The 19754-nt window shown below is 44.5% G+C and overlaps 2 protein-coding genes across 3 annotated transcripts in view; one reads left to right on the top strand and one right to left on the bottom strand.

Moving 5' to 3' along the window:
- The first annotated feature begins 1920 nt into the window (after positions 1 to 1920).
- appl2 (adaptor protein, phosphotyrosine interaction, PH domain and leucine zipper containing 2) lies at positions 1921 to 16712 on the top strand. Its single transcript, XM_028957917.1, has 21 exons — positions 1921 to 2053; positions 2792 to 2890; positions 3202 to 3261; positions 3439 to 3510; positions 6169 to 6256; positions 6339 to 6380; positions 6516 to 6574; positions 6809 to 6955; positions 8205 to 8287; positions 8523 to 8675; positions 8767 to 8955; positions 9617 to 9659; positions 9761 to 9817; positions 13023 to 13117; positions 13205 to 13357; positions 14353 to 14405; positions 14492 to 14666; positions 15143 to 15179; positions 15266 to 15421; positions 15524 to 15571; positions 15652 to 16712. The coding sequence occupies exons 1-21, from the start codon at positions 2000 to 2002 to the stop codon at positions 15781 to 15783; spliced, it is 1995 nt and encodes a 664-aa protein (XP_028813750.1). The 5' UTR covers positions 1921 to 1999; the 3' UTR covers positions 15784 to 16712.
- The window catches only part of tubgcp6 (tubulin gamma complex component 6), a 17647-nt gene continuing 12900 nt past the window's right edge, over positions 15008 to 19754 (bottom strand). For both annotated transcript variants that reach the window (XM_028957915.1, XM_028957916.1), the window contains 5 exons: positions 19000 to 19194; positions 18783 to 18915; positions 17987 to 18200; positions 17568 to 17761; positions 15008 to 17404 (listed from right to left, as the gene is read on the bottom strand). In XM_028957915.1, coding sequence (XP_028813748.1) covers positions 17313 to 17404; positions 17568 to 17761; positions 17987 to 18200; positions 18783 to 18915; positions 19000 to 19194 — 828 coding nt within the window. In that variant the 3' untranslated portion in view covers positions 15008 to 17312. The remainder of the gene's footprint in view (positions 17405 to 17567; positions 17762 to 17986; positions 18201 to 18782; positions 18916 to 18999; positions 19195 to 19754) is intronic.

Raw genomic sequence — 19754 nt, 5'->3', positions numbered from 1 at the left:
CCTCCAAAGGGTTGCCGGGGAAACAGGGAATGGGGAGGGTGGAGGTGCCCTCCCAAACGAACGCCATGCCTCCAGTTTTGTGAGTTTTTCTGACATCTCGGAACAAGGTTGCGCACATGTCACACTTAGTAAGCTCCCATAACCCCGGGTCACACCGGAAAAAAGAGACCAAAGAGACTCATTGGAAACATTAAGTGCTTTGTGAGAACAATTCTGGAGCACAAACCTACAATTTCACCATTCGTAATCATTAGTTGCTTTCCATAGGGATACTATGATGATGGAAAGACCCAAATCACATGTTGGAAAATGTGGCATAGGCTGAAAAAGAGTTTATATACTGTCAATTGGCTCAGATTCAGAAAGTGTGATGTGACACTTTTCAGTTTAAGGATGTATTACACCTTTACAATACATGCACAATGGAGCATGTATTTCCAGTCATTGTTCATTCGTCTTTAATGTTCTCAGCCTGAGCACACATAAAGCGTATGAAATTGATTGCTGCCTCACATCCTGGTCTAATCAGGCTGAATTGTTTTCAGTAGGCCAATTACGTGTAATAGCTGAGGCTAGGAGAATAGCTTTTGTTAAATTGTAATTTTATGCAGAATGCAGGTCAGGTCACTTCAGGCCTTATGCTATCAAGGGAAACTGATACATTAATAATTTACTAGGTGTGATAGTAGCCTAGTGTATAACACAGAATACCCAGGTTCAAATCCCACTTACTACCATTGTGTGCCTGAGCAAGAGTTGCTCCAGGGAGACTGTCCCTGTAACTACTGATTGTAAGTCACTCTGGAAAAGGGCGCCTGATAAATAAACTAAAATCAATGTTTTGTATAACCTTGTGGATAATAACTACTATAACAGTATAACTGTAAATAAAATTTATACTGGTGCCACTGGTACTGGTTGGGGAATTGTTATGTGCATTGGGACATAGTGAAATACTCAGCTTATTGTTTTTTGTTTTTTTTTTGCTTATTCATGTCCATTAATATCCACACGCCACCCACAGCGCTTCATTAATTTGCTTGCCATCATGCTTGCCATCATGCTTTGCTGCCATCATGCAAAAATATCCCACATAACAAGCTGCTCACCCATTTAACAACACAGGAGCATAATTACAGTGTAATTTCATAAAATCATAAGACCGAGATATTACCAGAGAAATGATGATGATCAGAAATTATCTAACAATTTCTGATCATCATCATTTACTAAAAATCTAAAAGTTGATGTTCACAAGGTGGTAGTAGCCTGTAATTGAGCTTGAACAGAACTCAGTGCTGCCCTTTATTGTTTTCTATGAATCCTTTGATTTTGAGCTGAATTAATATTTTTCAAAAACAATTCATTTCAATTCCAATATATAATGACGTTAAATATTTTTAACGTCAATGTTTTTTACTTGCAGCAGGGAGCACTGTTGCTTCATCAAACCATAAGCAAAGTAAAAAAAAATCTATTTTGTCAAGTAACATATCTAAGATATGTAATGTAATTAAGAGTTTTTATTTAACTATTCCAATGTATTTTATTTTTCTAAATTAATCAAATTAAATCATATATAATTTTATTAAAAACATAACACCTTCAATTATGTACTTTAGAATTATATTAAGAACAGTACATTACATCATATTACAATATATAATTTAATGTGATATGATGTCATGTACTGTTCAGAAGTACATATTTCTAGGTGTTTTTTTTTTGTTTTAGAAAATAATTGAGAGTTTTTAATTAAATATTATGCTATAAATGTATAGTAATATTTTTATAACACTATAAGGAACAAGACTCGAACAATACCCGGTAAAATAAATGTTGGCTGTGAAATTATGTAGGCATAAACAAAAAGTTAACTACGTCATGACGCAACAGACTGTCGTCTTCCGTGCCTCCGCCCACATTCGCACGGTGCATTCTGGGAAAAAGAGTCCACAGCCTAAATAATTCAGCTCTGTTCTGCACCTCTGTTAGCAAGATGCCGGCTGCACATAAGCTACTTCTAGAAGAAGCCTTGCAGGACAGTCCGCAGGTACACGCCGCGTTTAAACTGTTAATACATTGTTCATTCGTGCCGTTGCTCTGTCTTTGTTTAAATGTTACGTTTTGTGGGAGGGCAGCTGATATTTATCACCTCAGCTCCGAACCTGCCTGGGTCTGTTTGCCACCGAAGCGTCTAGTTCTGCGGTGCGTTGCTAAATTGACACGTCTGCGTGTTTGCGTTTTATTCTAATTACCGTGGCGATAAACGTAATTGTTGGGGGCAGGACGGGACGTGGAGGTGGAACTGATCGGGCACCCAGGCACGACGGCCGTAAACACTACAGATTCTGCTGGTTGCCTTGATTTTATCCGTCCATCTTAATTCCCTCTCCGTTAAAATTCCTGGGGCCTGCGTCGGGAAGTGTGGGAGGGATTTCGTCGGAATCCATTAGGCAAGTTGGGCTCGTTTCGGCACGGACGCATCAGCCATGCGCGGCTGCGACTCGGGCAGGAGGAGGAGGATGATGATGAGGAGGAGGATGAGGATGCGTCGCACACGTCCTGCCCGGAAATGAGAGCCTGAGGTGGCCCTGTGGAGCATGGAGGCCAGTTGCAGGGCTTTCAGACGTGACATCTTCATCCCCGGTGGCCCTGTGCAGAATACATTATTCAAGAAACATACGTATAGATTTTAAGCGTTTTGTGTGGGGAAAGCAAATGCATCCTCAAGCTCATTGTAAAGGTTTAACAGCCCAGTGCCTCCTGGCTCTGTGTCGCCCTCTCACAGACTCGCTCGCTGCTCAGCGTGTTCGAGGAGGACGCGGGGACTCTCACCGACTACACAAATCAGCTGCTGCAGACTATGCAAAGAGTGTTTGGAGCCCAGGTCTGACACCACGGACACGCATCTGTCTCAAAGAACTCATCACGACAACACAATACGCGGCTTGATTTCCTTGCTAATAATACGAGTTATGCAATACAGTAATATCCTAATTCTCTCAAGTAAAGCACTTTGAATGTTTTCCATTAGGTTTGGTTATGGGGTCTACATTAGTGTAGAATTGAAGTGATTCTGAGGCGCTGTTTTGCCTTTTCGGGCATTAGGTGTAGAACTATGCAGTAAGATGTATAATGTTTTTCAGTAAGTTCACAAAATTTTAGTTTTTTTATTTTTTGCTTTTACCCTATTCCCAGAATGAAATGGGACTGGCAACCGAGCAGCTCTCCAAGCACCTCCTCGAGTACGAGAAACAGGTGAGTCCCCTCCATTTAGCATCAGGGAGCCTGCGGGGGGGTACGGAAGCCCAGGCCGTGTGATGTTAGCAGTGCTCACCACAGTCGTACAGCTAGGCGGGTGGAGAGTGGACGAATTGGCCGCGAGGGGCGTGGAGGCGTCGGCTTCATGTGATGCTCGGTGTGCCTGCATTGCAGAACTTCGCCCTGGGGAAGGGAGACGAGGAAGTGATCAGCACTCTGCAGCACTTTGCCAAAACCGTGGAGGAGGTGAGAGCCCCGCCTGCCGAGTTCGAGTGTGTGTGTGTGTGTGTGTGTGGTGGGCAGCAGGTCCGCGCCGTAGGAGATCGACGTCCAGCTGTGTAGCAGGTGGGATCCCTGTGTGTGAGAGGTGGGGGGATTTAGCAGATGGGCCGCGATCACACAGACAGCAAGGTCACCTCACCTTCCTGTGCTTGGGTCCGACGGGCATTAGTGCTTAGACAAACTAATGAGCTCGTAGCCGTACCCCCACCACCTCACTGCATGCTGGGCGGGCCATCCCCTTTACCGCTGAACGCACTTAATCCTGGGACTTAATGCCTCTGAACACACTATAAAAAAAATAATAGCAGAACGCGTAAGGCAACCGGCTGCAAAGCATTTTTAAGTTCTCTCAACTTCACGCCTATGCCACAACTACAAGTTGAGAGAACTTAAAGGTCCCCTGACCTTCATATCGGTCTGATTGGTCCCCTAATACTCACGTCTCTTTCCCAAATTCAGCCTTGGTGCAGAATCACAGCCACTTTTTGTCCAGTCCCACGAGGAGATTTCCCCTGGACGCTTCGCTTCGGTGTCTGTAGCTTTAAATGCTAATGAGGAGGAGAGAGGCCTATAGAATCTCACATTTTCATAATTCACAAAAAATATACTAAACTACAAATTGCACTGGATTTTTACAGTCTGTTGCACGTCATGTGAAGATATTTCACATTACTTCACGAGATTTTCCCAACTTTTTATTTATTTTTGACTTGGTAAAATGTACAAAAGTAACACACACACACAGTTGCTGACCTGCACTGATGAGCCTTTATCGTTGTGGCTCGTGTCACTGATCCCTCCTGACGCGCCAGTGCACAGCTCAGTAAAACAGGACACAGGATGTTATCATGAGATTTTAGCCCTTTACTTTCTAATCTCCAAGGGAATGTTTCAGCTGTTCAGACCACATTCTTTTGTTACTGTAGAATGTAAAAAAAAATGCAATTTAGCTTTACTTGCCTATTTAGATTAGTTTAACTTAAAGAAAATTATAAATGGAATCAGATAAAATTGATTTGTTTGTTTTTTTTTTTTTTTTCTTTTTTCTAAATCCTGGCTTTAATGGGAAAGCAGCAGATTAAGAAGACCGGTTAAGGAGTTCAGCAGAGCAGATCAGTATCGGGATGGGGAATCATTGTGTCTAAAGTGCTTTTCCGTTACAGCGCTCCCGATTGCCGATACCCCACTCTACCTTCTTACACTAACATGGCTAATAATGCAATTAGCGACCGACTGTGACCTTCAAAAAAAGCAATCTTGACCTTGCTGGTGATGGCGCGTGAGTCCGTGTGTGTATTCTCCGTTCTGAATGTCATCAGAGAGCGCAGCCTGAACAATGTTCAGCTGTTTCGCTGCACTCTCTATTAGAATGTCTTCTGCACCATTTGCGCATTACGACAGCAGAGGCATCTTGACCGCCGACGCGTCGTCGTCCACAGCCACTGTCTTGACAGAATTAACACATCGTCGGGTGAACGTGAAGCACCGGAGGCTGAAAGTTTGTGATTATAAGATCAGTCATGTGACCATGCTACAGTGCACTTCGTTGGTCAGGTAATTACTCATTTTTGTTGTGCGTTGCGTTCCGTGAGCCGCATGCCTTAATGCAGCAGAATGCTGCTGTTGCCTTTCCACAGAGATTCGTACCGAATCGGCGTGCAAAACACTGAGAGTCTAATAATGAAATCACTCTTCACACGATCACATGCCGTCACTGTCATGGTTTGTGGGAAAGATGATGTGGATTCTGCACCACACTAGATCCATGCGTAATGCATTGAAATGGCATGTTTTTGTGACATAAAGACAGGAAGACAAATCCTGTATGACATTTTCCATCTGAGTGATATGGTAGAGTGGAATAAAATGGAATAAGGGCTGTATTTGTTGACAGTGCATTACCAGGGAGTAATATTGCAGCGGAGTAGAATGGGTTCCCGCACACATTGGTAGCAGTAGCAATCCAATACACATGCAATGTTGTATTTTGCACATAGGAACTAAATTGAGCTAAATTGAAGTTTAATTAATGCTACCAAATGTTTATAGGCTTTATATGTAAGAATTCTGATTGAAATCTTTATGTTGGAGGTCAGGAATTCCACATTGTACATTGTTCCACATTGTTACGTTAAGCCTTCCACTTTTCCACTTCCAGAGTACCACTCCTACCCTGACACCTGCATAATGCCTGAAGGGAAAAAAATAAAATAAGTTAACACGCATAAATCTCAGCCACAATTATTGTTGGTATGGCAAGTTGGTAGCTGCCATACCTCCAACAATGGATATGAATGGATATGAATTTTGAAAGAATATGCTTTCTGTCCAACAGAGAAATACAAGAGGTATGACCAACTCTAGAGAAGCCATGTGGTTTGTTCACATGATGGATTGATGTCTGTCTTGACCTTAGACCAGTGAAGACAGCGTACAATTTTAAACAGTATGCCTTCCACTCTCTGGGAAATTCCATCCTCGTCTGCCAGCTACATCTAACCAGCAGGACGGGTCCTTTCGTACCTCAGAATGTCGCTAAAACGTTTAACACCCAGTGTAAGGGTTTTAGTGAATGGGAAGCTGTTTTATGTGAGACTGGTTAATGAGGTTTTTTTTTTGCAGCTAAACGCTCTCCACTCTGAGCTGACGAAGCAGTTGGCCGACAGGATGGTGTTCCCTATGATCCAGTTCAGAGAGAAGGACCTAACAGGTACGCTGTGAGCCCCTCAGCCCCATAACCATCAGCAGCCCACGCTCTCCATTCACCCCGTCGCCTGTGTGCTCTGTTTCAGAGATAAGTACCCTGAAGGAAATATTTGGCATCGCCACTGACGGTACGTCTCCTCATAAATCTGAAAGAAAAATGAGCTCTGATTGCGGCCAGTTTGGAACGCCTGGAAAGGTGTATGGAAATCAGTCTCCTGGCTATGTAAATGAGGTCTGAAGATGCCCTTCTCTCTTTTGCGCAGAGCACGAAGCGGCGATGGTCAAGTACAGCAGGCTGCCCAAGAAGCGGGAGAATGAAAAGGTAGCCTTGACGGCCGGCCCATTGAATTTCATGGATTGTTCCTGGAAGGAGTCTGGCCATTACTCATTCTGGCACATTATCCCCTGATAAATGGCTTCCTCCTGTAATATAAAAAAAAAAACAACACTCACTGCATTCCATATTGCCGTAAATGTAATCTGTGCTCTGTTTAGCGCCCGCGTGTCCGGGCCGCTGTGCGGAAGCCGCGGTGATTTATCTTATCTGTGTCTGCAGATGAAGGCGGAGGTGGTCGGCGAGGTGGCCTTCTCCAGGAGGAAGCAGCACCAGGCCTCCATGCAGTACTACTGCGCCCTGAACGCGCTGCAGTACCGTAAGAGGGTGGCCATGCTGGAGCCCATGCTGGGGTACACACAGGCGCAGGTGAGGCGTCAGTAGCCTAGTGGGTAACACACTCGCCTATGAACCAGAAGACCCGGGTTCGAATCCCACTTACTACCATTGTGTCCCTGAGCAAGACACTTAACCCTAAATTGCTCCAGGGAGACTGTCCCTGTAATACTGATTGTAAGTTGCTCTGGATAAGGGCGTCTGATAAATGCTGTAAATGATATCACATGAGCAAACATGCAACCAGTAATCGGAAGGTTGTGGGTTCAATCCTGTCCCCATACACTGCTCCCCAGGTGTCTTGCATATCTGACCACTTCTCACTAAGCGCAATGGGATGAAATTCAGAAGACACGTTTTGTTGTGTCACCGTGTGGTGTGCTGCAGTTTTTCACAATGACAATCGCTTAATTTTGACCGTCAGTGTAATTAGTCATCGCTTCAGCATGTCACCTTCAAGGAGAAGACACACAGCCATTTGTAGCACCAATGTAGCACCATACCATGTATGCTACATTTATTATGCATTTTATTATTAGTAGGCAAGTTCCACCAAGCAAGGAAACAAAAGTCGAGCTAATCCCTGTCAACAATGCAAGATTGTAAAATCGTTTTCTTGTTTGTTCTAGTCCTCATCCTGGATTTAAAAAGGCGGCGGGTCCGCCCTGTCAACAATGCAAATAATGAATGAATGAATTCATTCACTCATTCACAATTAATTTATTGCACGAGGAAACATCACAGAGCGTCTCTGGGCTGTAATCAAAGTGTGGGAATAAACTCAGGACGTGCTTTACAGATTAACCTCGCTCCATAATATTACAATCGTATTAAAAGTATAATCGCTACCCGTTTATGAAATTGTTTTTATGTTTTGGAAGCATTCACATTGCATCCATAATCCAGAAGATTGTAAAATTGTTTTCTTGTTTGTTCTAGTCCTCATCCTGGATTTAAAAAGGCGGCGGGTCCGCCCTGTCAACAATGCAAATAATGAATGAATTCATTCATTCACTCATTCACAATTAATTCATTGCAAAATGCTCACAGTGCTTCAGGGTGCACATGCTAAGAACATCCTAGACAGTGCTTAGCACAGTTATGAAGTCCAGAGCCCTTTTTGGCAACACACTCGTTTTTGAAAAATCATAAGATTTTTTTCGAATGCAATTTTGGTTCCATTCCATTAATAGAAGTTCAGAGTAAAGTCAGTAATCAACTCAGCCTGTGAGCAGAATCAAAATGAAGCCAGGAATTTACACCGCTTCTGCCCTCTGCCCAGATTAACTTCTTCAAGAAAGGCATAGATCTGGTTTCCAAGAAGATGGACAGCTTCCTGGCTTCGGTGTCTAGCATGACACAAAGGTAAAAGGTGTCTCAGTTGTCCTCCTTAGTCAAAATGTTTGCTGTTTCAGGGCAGCAAGTGTGTCATTGTTCAATATTTGAGCTAAAATGAATTAATAATAAAAAAAAAATTATGGAACACACTGCTTTGTTTTTGTATTACTGATATCAGACACTGTTCATTGAAAATGTAAATTGTTGTTTTTGCTCTGTTGAACCCGGATTTACTGCTGTTCTCTGGCTCTGTCTGGATCAGCATCCAGGCTCAGCTGGACGCCGAGGCGGAGAGCATGCGCATGACCCAGAGGGAGCTGCTCTCGGTGGACGACACCGTTTACATGCCCGACCGCGACATGGACCCCGCCAACCGCGCCCTCATCCAGAAAGCCGGCTACCTCAATATCCGGAAGTGAGATGATTGATAGTCTGGGTCGACTGAGAAGATATGGAATGTGTGGGTTTGAGATAAAAAAAATTAACCCATGGAATCTTGTCCTCAGTAAAACCGGCCTAGTCACCACGGCCTGGGACCGGCTCTACTTCTTTACCCAGGGCGGGAACCTCATGTGCCAGCCACGAGGGGCTGTGGCCGGGGGCATGGTGCTGGACCTGGACAACAGCTCCGTCATGGCGGTGGAGTGCGAGGACAGACGCTACTGTTTTCAGATCACCTCACCGAATGGCAAAACGTAGGTGTGAGTCGGTCCGGGCCCAGTTGAATCCGTTTAGCCTTTATCACACAAAAAAGCATTCTGTGCCGGTAGTTTGTGTTATCTCTGAGGACAGATTACCGCGGTGGACTTTTACCAGCTCCGGCTCGTCTCTCCTGAGCTCTGTGGACTCCGCCGGAGTGCACAGGAGTCCCTACATTAATAATTCATGGTAAAAGTGAACCCTGAAAAGTAGAGCAGGAAGGCGCCTAAGCCGGCAGCTTTGAGGGCTTGCGGGGCTACGCTCGGCGCCTGAGAATAAGCCACTGGAGACTGATTATCTCCGACTTCCCCACAGTTCGAGGAGACATCACAGAGCGACTGTAATCAAAGTGTGGGAATAAACTCGGGACGTGCTTTACAGATTCACCTCGCTCCATAATATTACAATCATATTAAAAGTATAATCGTTACCTGTTTATGAAATAGTTTTTATGTTTTGAAAGCATTCACATTGAATCCATAGTCCAAAAGATTGTAAAATCTTTTTCTTGTTTGTTCTAGTTATTTTGAATGAGTGAAAGTATGTTTTACCTGATCAGAAGTGCAACTGGCGATTGTCACTGGAGGACCATGCATTTGTATGTATGTAAGTCTGTATGCTGACTTACAAATGTCCTTTGGTTCATTTTTCTTCCAGGTCTATAATTCTTCAGGCAGAAAGTAAAAAAGAATATGAAGAGGTAATCGTTTTGATTATTCAGTGTTACGCTACGGTTACCCGGTACATATTGGAATATTTTACCGGCATTTGGAATGTGAACAACTTGTGTCTCTTCTACAGTGGATTTGCACCATAAACAACATTTCCCGACAGATCTACCTAACTGACAACCCTGAGGTAATGTCACGGCCACGTGCAATTTATGTGACCATGATTTTTGGCTAGTGACCATGGTACAAACAGAATAATCCTTTCCAAGTTGCATTGTAACTGCACAACAATGCAGTTACAATGCGATAAAATCTTTTAATGCACAGCTTCTGTTTTATCCCGTATAAACCAAACCTTTTCAAATGTGCCAAAACACACACTCATTCATGCAGAATGTACATCCTGACATATGTCTGAAGATCAGATCGGATTTTTCAAGTAGCAATAAGTTAAGTGGTTGTTTTTGTCATTGTGATACACAGCAAGCACAGCATGCAGAGACACAAAACGATATGTGTCCTCTGCATTTATCCATCACCCTTAGTGAGCAGTGGGCAGCCATGACAGACTTCTTTACCCACTAGGCCACCACTGCCCCAGTAAAAATAGGAATGGTAAAAAAAAAAAAAACACATGTGATACACATCAGCACAGCACACGGTGCACACAGTGAAATTTGTCTTCTGCATTTAACCCATCACCCTGAGTGAGCAGTGGGCAGCCATGACAGGCGCCCGCGGAGCAGTGTGTGGGGACGGTGCTTTGCTCAGTGGCACCTCAGTGGCACCTTGGCGGATCGGGATTCGAAGCAGCAACCTTCTGATTACGGGGCCACTTCCTTAACCGCTAGGCCACCACTGCCCCCCAAAAAATATGGAACGCTTCACGGATTTGCGTGTCATCCCATCACACACACACACACACACACACATATCCTGCTACTCCTAGGGGCATAAGCTAAAAAGTAAACATGGTGAATGTAAATGAAGTTATTAAGCATATTGTCCACTGATGAATTATTAATTCAGGGTCAGGTCAGAACTGAGAGCACATAGCCCACGATCGTCTGGGACAAAGCTGATTATCCGTTTTATCTTCTGTCCCCCACCCTGCCTCAACTGGTTTGTTATCTCACTCCATTTCCAAAACAAACACTGTATCTGTTTCACAAACGGGTGTGTCCAGTGCGTTTCATATTTGGTTTGTGTGTGTCTTTTGATCTTATCGCTAGACTTTGTCCTCATAATTAAACACTGATTACTGATGATAGCCCATGAACTTTAACTTGAGTACATTTGTGAATAAGAAACTTTGCTACATTGGGCAACATTCGATTCATTTTTTAAACCATGTATATGCTTTATTTTTGCCAGACGATCCACCATTCAGACGTAGCAGTGGTGGCCTAGCAGTTAAGGATGCGGCCCCGTAATCAGAAGGTTGCCGGTTCGAATCCCGATCCGCCAAGGTGCCACTGAGGTGCCACTGAGCAAAGCACCGTCCCCTCACACTGCTCCCCGGGTGCCTGTCATGGCTGCCCACTGCTCACAAAAGGGTGATGGGTTAAATGCAGAGGACAAATTTCACTGTGTGCACCGTGTGCTGTGCTGCCGTGTATCACATATGACAATCACTTCACTTTACTTTATAGCTATGCAGTCACATGGCCGCACACAAACCGGGGCCGGCACAGTGGCTCAAACAGTGTTGCCATACCATAATTTTACCCTCTGTACGATGAATAATTCCAAAACCCCCATAATGTATGATCATTTTACCCATTCAATTTATGGCTTAAGCTATTTCATTAGCACGTCCAGGTATATATCTCTGTTTTCATCTGGCTGCGCAGACTTACTTGGCTTGTTAATGCGCAGTCGTCTCACGTTCCTGTGCAGCCAATCAATGCACAATGTAACACGTGGTTATGCACAAAGTAAACAATGATGAGTGGTTTAATCGCGGATTTGCAGGGCAGAGTTGCGGTTACGGAAGACGCAAAGAGTAAACATACGCAACCTCGCCATCAGACTTACAGAAATTAATGGGAGAAAAACCCCAGTTTTACTGGTTGGTCAAAATCTGTTACAGCTCTAACATTCTTGTGTACCATCATTTATCTCAAAATTCGATCATTTTAAGCCGCTGGTATGATAGATTTTAGCCTTTGTAAAGATTTTGTTAAATGGGCTAAGTAGACCAATATTCATTTTCTGTAGAGGAGAGAATTGGCGTTATTGTTTAGATGTTTTATTTAATGTATCAATTCTAACACATATATAATTTGCATATATAAGATAGATGGAATTAGGATTCAGAGCATTTATTGTCATGTGTATGGAAGAAATTACAAATGCTGAGTGAGGCTAAAATGAATATAAATAAGATAAAAAAAAAAGTGTTGTGAAGATATAAATAAATATTAATAGTAATACAATGACAAGGAAATTACAGTATGGTGTGCAAGGAGCAGAAAAATTACACTATGAGTTAAATGGATGTGCAAATGAGCTTAATGAGTCTTAGTGCAAAATTACAATTGAGGTAGTTTCCATTTACATTTATGGCATTTGGCAGACGCCCTTATCCAGAGCGACTTACAACGTGCTTTCAAGTTACCATCGATGAAGATATCAATTCCGGTTCACTAGGACCCCAACTATGAATACATCTATTTTATTCACTCTGTTGTAGATTCTGTACACAAACTCTGTTGTAGATTCTGTACACAAGTACTTGAGGTAGTTCAGCTGTTAAGGAGTCTGATGGCACTAGGGAAGAAGGAGTTAGTCCATTAATTACTACAAATCATACAATAAGTAATTAATATTATTATTACTATTAGGAAATACCATTAACACGTTTATATTTTTCTGTCTGAATACATTGTTTCTAAAAATTAAATGAAATATTACAATCATACAGTGACTCAGTACTTGAGTAGTCCTATCACTAAATTCTTTTGCAGTCTTACTTCAGTAAGTAATGAGTATATGTGTTGCTAGGCTACCATTGCCCGCTTTTCATGAAGTTATTGAAATTGCCTATTTGTGGTATGAATAAATTGAGCAATTTGTGTATTTTGTTGTTTACATTTTTGACAATTATCAGACGCCCTTATCCAGAGCAACTTACAATCAGTAGTTACAGGGACAGTCCCCCTGGTGACACCCAGGGTTAAGTGTCTTACTGAGGGACATAATTGTAGTAAGTAACAGTCGTTTGGTTCATAGGCGAGTGTGATTAACTCTCAACCTCTACTGGTTAATGACTTCATTAATTACTAGGATGTCATGCACTATGGAGTCATCATCATTTGTTTTTGGCCATGTTGGCAGTGTAAGTGAGTGTCTTATTGTCCTTTTGACCTCAGTCTGCCCTCCCCCATCAGGCAGTGGCCATCAGGCTGAATCAGACGGCCATCCAGGCCGTCACCCCCATCACCAGCTTTGAGAAGAGGCAGGAGGGCTCACCCAACCCTGACAGGTCAGATTCTTACAGGCAGGACGGGGGTGGGGGGGGCGATAACTGAGAATGAGGGGCAGAGGATTTCCAGTTTCCTCTTCCTTGCAGAGCGAAGCCTGGTGGAGTGGCAGTGGCTGCAGGGGCATCTAAGAACGCTTCGGTGGAACTGGAGCCTGAACATCTGATTGCCCCAGGGACCCCCATTCAGTTTGACATTGTGCTTCCGGCCTGCGAGTTCCAGGATCAGAACCGAGGTGGAAGGTAGGAACGGCATGCATGACTTCAAAGCACTTTATGGTCCTTAATGAATGAAATGGACAACTGGCAACATCACACCCTCCATTTCCTTTAGAACTTACAGAAATAAATTGGTTGTATCATGGAATTGAGGTGTAATTATTAATTCTGAAACCAGAAGAAATGGATTGTGATGATGATGTTACAAACAAATATTTTAAAAGGCGGAGCCTGTAGGGATGAGTGACAGCTCTCACACACCCTACTTTCTCATTTTGGATGATTTAAACCCCCTTCTGTCAATATGTCACATGGCCAGGTCAGCGTCCAGATCCTCCCCCCTCAATTTCCCTCTATTCTCTACACTCCTAATACCCCTCAAAAACGTGGGCCACGCCCACTACAACATGGAGATTTTCTGCAATTTAATTCAAGAACTCGGATTGACAAAGTTGTTACAATGACCGTAGTGACTTTGCTGCGTCTTGTGAAGTGCCATGAAAATGTCCCTCGTTCTACTTCTATGATTCTTCTATGATTGTTGTTTCTTAGCGACATACGGCAGCAATCAGTGTAATAATAATGTATAATAATGTGTAAGAGTACTGATATTTTGAGATTGTCATTCTTTGGAGTCCTCTCATCCAGTCAATATGCCAGGCTGGAATCAATTGAGGTGTATTAAACAGCTACAAAATATATAAATAATCTTGAGTCTGTTAAAGAAAAATAAATCATTCCCGTGTCCACAATGGCACATGATTTGGTGAAAATAATTGCATGTTCATTAACAGCTTGCACATGTCATCAACGTGGCACCAAATGGGAAAAATTGTCAGATTTGAGATGGAGGGAATTAAATGTGCAAAACCGCATCAGCAGTGGTGGTTGGGTGTTTTTGGAGGTGAAAGTGAGGGAACTAAACAAGTCGGCACTAAATACCTCCACTGTCCCATAAACAAGCAATTTATTATTTCTCGTCTATTTTGTGCATCTCCGTTTGACCACACGTACCACAGACGGATGAATCCTTTTGGCGAGACGGAGGACGACGCCTCCTCGGACTCTGACGGTGAGCGGAAGTTCCCTGTCCACGAAGCTGCTTCACCTTCATCCGGCCCGTGGGTGACATGCTCCCCTGCTCTTTCCCCGGACCAGACTCCCTGCTGCAGCAGGTATTCGCGGTGCGCTTCCTGGGCTCCATGGCCGTCCGCGCCGGCCACAGGCAGGAAGCGATCTACGAGGCCATGCGGCAGGTTCTGGCTGCCCGCGCCATTCATAACATCTTCAAGACCACCGAGTCGCACCTGATGGTCTCCAGCAGCTGTCTGAGGCGAGTGGGCTGTTGTGCTACTTCAGTAGTGTGGGGCAGTGGTGGCCTAGCGGTTAAGGAAGCGGCCACGTAATCAGAAGGTTGCCGGTTCGAATCCCGATCTGCCAACACACTGTTCCCCGGGCGCCTGTCATGGCTGCCCACTGCTCACTCAGGGTGATGGGTTAAATGCAGAGGACAAATTTCACTGTGTGCACCGTGTGCTGTGCTGCTGTGTATCACGTGTGACAATCACTTCACTTTCAAAGGCGAACTGGCACAACTTTTTACATATACGCACCATGAAAAAAATCACATATAAATATACACACACGTAAAGCACTTTGCAACGTTCTTCAATGTTCTATTAATGTGTCGTTTAATGAATCAGATTTTATTCATTCAAATGGTTAAATAAAAGCATAGTTTATTAAGAATGTGATTTATTAATAATAAATTGGTGAAAACATTTAATGAAAACGTTGTACGTTTGGCAGGTTGATTGATCCCCAGACGCAGGTGACCAAAATCGGCGTAAGTGTCCTCCGATCGTCCGAATTCACGTGCACATGAATCCGACCCTGTATAACAAGGCTCCTCCCCTCCTTTCCGGAGTGCAGTTCCAGCTGGGGGATGTGACCCAGTTTGCAGCCCACCAGGAGAACAGCCGACTCATGGGCTTTGTGGTTGAGGGGCGGGACTGGAGCGAGGGAGAGGAGGAGGGCAAACCCTCGTTCAGCGCGTTTGTGTTTGAGAGCAACACAGAGGGCGAAAAAGTACAGTATAAAATCACAGCGCATTACTCCAGAAACGCTGGAATGACGAATTCGGTTATTTCTGTCACCCAGTGCCTCATTTCTCCGTTTTTCCATCCGCAGATTTGTTACACAATAAGCCTGGCGAAGGAGATTACAGAAGCAAAGAAGGTAACGCTCGCTACAGCCCGCGTGCAGGAATCGGGGGCTCCGATTGGCCACGAGTTAAACAGATTCTGTTTGCACCGCAGGACCCCGAGGCGCTGGCCCAGCTGATGAAGTCCATGCCCCTGACCAGCGACGGCAAGTTCCTCTTGCTGGACAGCGAGAGCGGCGACGCCACCAACGGCGGCGGCCAGGACGACCTGGAGTCGGAAGCTTAGCCTCCGCGCCCATAATGCGTCTTGCCTCCTCTGTAGGTTTGCAGGGTCTCTCCTGGAACCGCGTTTGTCCAGAGCCTCGCTCTTAATAAAACCCTGAGGTACAGATATTACAGGGGCTGCGAACGGTACGGTTTTGCTTAGTTACGGTTTTCATTTTCAGGAGCCTTTTTAACCTTTTCACAACTTTAGTATCTGGGTCCCGCAGAACAACTAAGCCTATGCAGAGAAGAGAGTTATATGCTGCACTTTCACCCGAGGGTGTCTGGGAGCAGCAAAGTGAACTAATATGCGATATGAACGTCTTACGAGTGACCATTAAAAGCAAACGGAGATGCGAAGAGTAATGACAGCCTCGTGCCAGAAGGACCGGTGTGTGTTTGGGTGCGGGAGCCGTGTGAAATGTCCATATTGTACCATAGTTGATCAGAGGGCCACTTTCAGACCCCTGGTGTCTCAGAGCAGCTGTTTTCAGTTGAAGGAATGTGACGAAATAAAAAATAATAATAACTTGCTCCGTTTTATTGAGTGTGGCACAACATTAATACAAATAACCAGGGCGAAGCCGCTGCCGACGTCTGCGTTTGGTGATGAAGACGTGAATTCATTACTTGTTAAGGAAAGGTTGTCCTTCTTGAAATCGTCTTAATGCGTTAGAGGCTACGTGTAAAATGGGTCTGTTAGCGGAGAGCCGGGCGACGAGTGCGTCGTGTTCGCGGAGACGGCGGATCGGCGGTCACATCATATCCCCCCCCAAAAAAAAAACGGGTGTCTGAGGCAACGAGTGCTTGTCAGTCCCGACATAGCAGTACTTCTGATCGCGATTCGCCGCATTTGCTCTCCGGAAGCCTGATTGACTTGTCTTCTTTTTATTTTTCTCCTATGAATATGCATTAACTTGCTCTTTAATAAACGGATGTGGTGTTTCCTAACGCCTCGGAGCCTGCCGACTGTTAAAGGAAGTACACAGTTTAAAATCACGTCATGAAGCCTTCACACTGCACAACACACCTGAGCGGAGGCGGGATGACGGGCGTGGCCCGAGCACTTTTAGAGCCGGCTTCAGCAGATGGCCCTCCGCAACGTCGGCTGCCGCAGCACAGACTACGGTGCTGTCACACGGCTCTATTACGCAGCCTTTGATGTGCTGCAGATGGCCTCTCAGCCGGCTCTCCACAGGCCTGGGGGCCGCCTGCACAAGCAGGCGTCTGTTCAGACCTCAGCCTTTTCAGAAGGGGGGGAAAAAAAAGCAGCGCTATTGCGAAATATACAAAGGAGACAAATCGGGCATCTGGCTAATGCTTCCATATTTATAAAAAAAAAAAAAACGTGAAAGGCAGGTGTTACACAAAATAACCCAAATTCAGCATGAAAAACAAGGGCTCTGTTCAGTGCTACACATCTGCATACATCGAAGATGCACACATAGTTGTGGGTTTGTGTGTGAGTACACACGAGGGAAATACAGTAGTGTGGCGTGGCCTGTCCTGGACCATGCACCTGCACTCTCAGGGACAGTACAGGCCTGTTCCTCATGAGTCTTTATAGTAGTTGTTGAAGTTGAGGCGCAGGAGGAAATCCTCGAGATGGGGCTGGTAGCCTTTGTTGACCAGCTTGGAGACCACTGGACACAAAGACACAGAAGATGGACAATAAGTCAATCGAAAACATTCAAACGCAAGAATTACTTTATGATGCATCATTAAAATCGCATAAATGAAATAAACTATATATATATGTATATTTATTTGGTATATATTGTCTTTCATAAGACCCAGTGTTCCCACCTTTGAACAGAAAGTGGGAGTAGTACTTGAAAGTGTTGTAGGACTGCTGCATGGCAATGAAGCTGGGGTGCACTGCCTCCCCCTGTTGGCGATCCCAGGGCTGTGCAATCAGCTGAGCTCTGAACTTCAGGATCAGGCTGAAGATGCTGTGGATGATGTTCATGACGGGAGCTGCCTTCTCAGTCAGCAGACCCCTGCGTACCAGTGAGAGATGCAGCAGTAAAAATATATATATAAATGCAGCGTAAACCACCAAGACTGAAGTTGGTAAACTATTCTCTCCACAATATATAATGGCTGTTCTCCAAATTTCAAGACTGATGAACACGTAAAGGGGCAAAAAGCTTTGTGGTTTATAGGTGAATGTGCAAACGTGAGTGGAAAAGCCTAAAATTGGATTTTGCTGAGTCACAGCCCACCTGAAGATGGCCCTGTTGAGGTAGTCAGCGTGTGTGCGGTGGATGGCGTCCAGGTCGCTGGAGCTGCTCAGCTTGTGGGTGAACTCGCTCCAGGACACCTGCAGGATCTGGTTGGCAATGTAGCCCTGGATCACCTTGACAAAGTGCTGCATCTCGTGCCGGTAGAGCTGCAGTTGGTGGAACTGCGCCGATCTGCCCGCCCCTTTGACCAGAGCTGCAGACAGAATAGCCAATCAGAACAGACTACAGCAAATATTTAACAGAATTAAGCCGCAAGAGAATCCATCCTGGGTTTTGCAGTGCTGTGATACACATGAGAGCAGACTGCTGCTGTGGTGAGTGATGATACAAATCATGATCCCCTGTTTAATCCATTATATGGTTCAGATATAGATTAGTTAGTGGAGAAATTAGCAGGACTCTGGATTCATGGGGGTCTTTTAATTGATTTGTCGGTCATTTATGTTCTAGTCGTAATAATGAAATCAAGATTGTTACTCCTTCCATTTTGTCTTTTGCATCTATGCAAAATAATTAATAAGCAATAATGAGTGTATAATTATTTTCTGTTTTTTTAATCCTCTTTCATTTTGAAATGATGGTGAGTGATTGTGCGTCCCCAACTCCAGCTGTTTACTGCAGGTGAACAGTTATAATGCACAATGACACAACAGAGAAACACACCCCATCCATTTTACTGACGACATATGGAGATGAGTAAAGTCACCACATACCATCCAGGCAACAGAGACAACGAGAGAACAACAAAAGGGGGGGGTTGTGAGCGCGCTCTCACCAGTCCTCTTCAGCTGGAACCAGACGTCCCGCAGGGTCCACACCATGTGCTTGAGCTGCAGCTGGAAGGAGAAGAGCCGATTGTACTTGTTCATGCAGCCGTCCGTGATGATGATGTTCAGCGGCCAGTCCACCTGCAGTGACAGAGAGAGGAAGTGAGATGGAGGCCGGCACGCACGCGGCCGCTATCACTCCGGTAGGAAGACGCCGCGTGTGACCTTGTAGCGCAGCTCCAGGCAGTTGAGGGAGTCGGGGGCATGGGGGTGGAAGGTCTCAGGCAGGAAACGCAGGGCGAAGGTGAAGTTGGCGGCCAGGGCGCTGTCCCCGTGGAGACTGTATTGCAGAGCCTTGTTCAGGATGGAGTTCAGGACCAGGGGGGTGAGCAGCTCACCAGGGGTCTGTCCATTCCCCAGCTACACAGACACGAATAATCAATCACTTTTATTACCATCCACCAACACATATGAAACCAAAAACATTTTATTTCCAGTATACAGGGTGGGCCATTTATATGGATACACCTTAATAAAATGGGAATGGTTGGTGATATTAACGTGCTGTTTGTGGAACATTAGTATAGGTGAGGGGGGCAAACGTTTCAAGATGGGTGGTGACCATAGTGGCCATTTTGAAGTCGGGTGTTGGAAATAGGGTCATGTGACACATCAAAATGATTGGTAATTGGTTGATTTTAACATAACTTTATTCTTTCATGAGTTATTTACAAGTTTCTGACCAGTTTCTGTGTTCAATGTCACCAACCATTCGTATTTTATTAAGGTGTAGCCATATAAATGTCTATTAATATATATTAATAATCAGTGATAACCTGCACAATTATCCCAGTGCAATGCAAAGATTACAGCTTGCTTATCCTAATTAATAATAAGGTCTACACACCCAGTAGATAAATATCAAAGTAAGATCCTAAACTTATAACGGAGTCAATACAGACAAAATAACTTTTAATTCA

This window comes from Denticeps clupeoides, chromosome 17 (assembly GCF_900700375.1).
Source record: "Denticeps clupeoides chromosome 17, fDenClu1.1, whole genome shotgun sequence".
NCBI lineage: Eukaryota > Metazoa > Chordata > Actinopteri > Clupeiformes > Denticipitidae > Denticeps > Denticeps clupeoides.
Note: the sequence above shows the minus strand (reverse complement) of the source record. Positions and strands in the feature narration are given on the sequence as shown.

Bases quoted from the DNA above. Each gene is read 5' to 3' on its own strand.
- appl2 (XM_028957917.1), top strand. From the start codon at position 2,000: ATGCCGGCTGCACATAAGCTACTTCTAGAAGAAGCCTTGCAGGACAGT. The intron at 6,956-8,204 runs GTGAGGCGTCAG...CCCTCTGCCCAG, and splicing joins TGGGGTACACACAGGCGCAG to ATTAACTTCTTCAAGAAAGG. The intron at 8,288-8,522 runs GTAAAAGGTGTC...TGTCTGGATCAG, and splicing joins GTGTCTAGCATGACACAAAG to CATCCAGGCTCAGCTGGACG.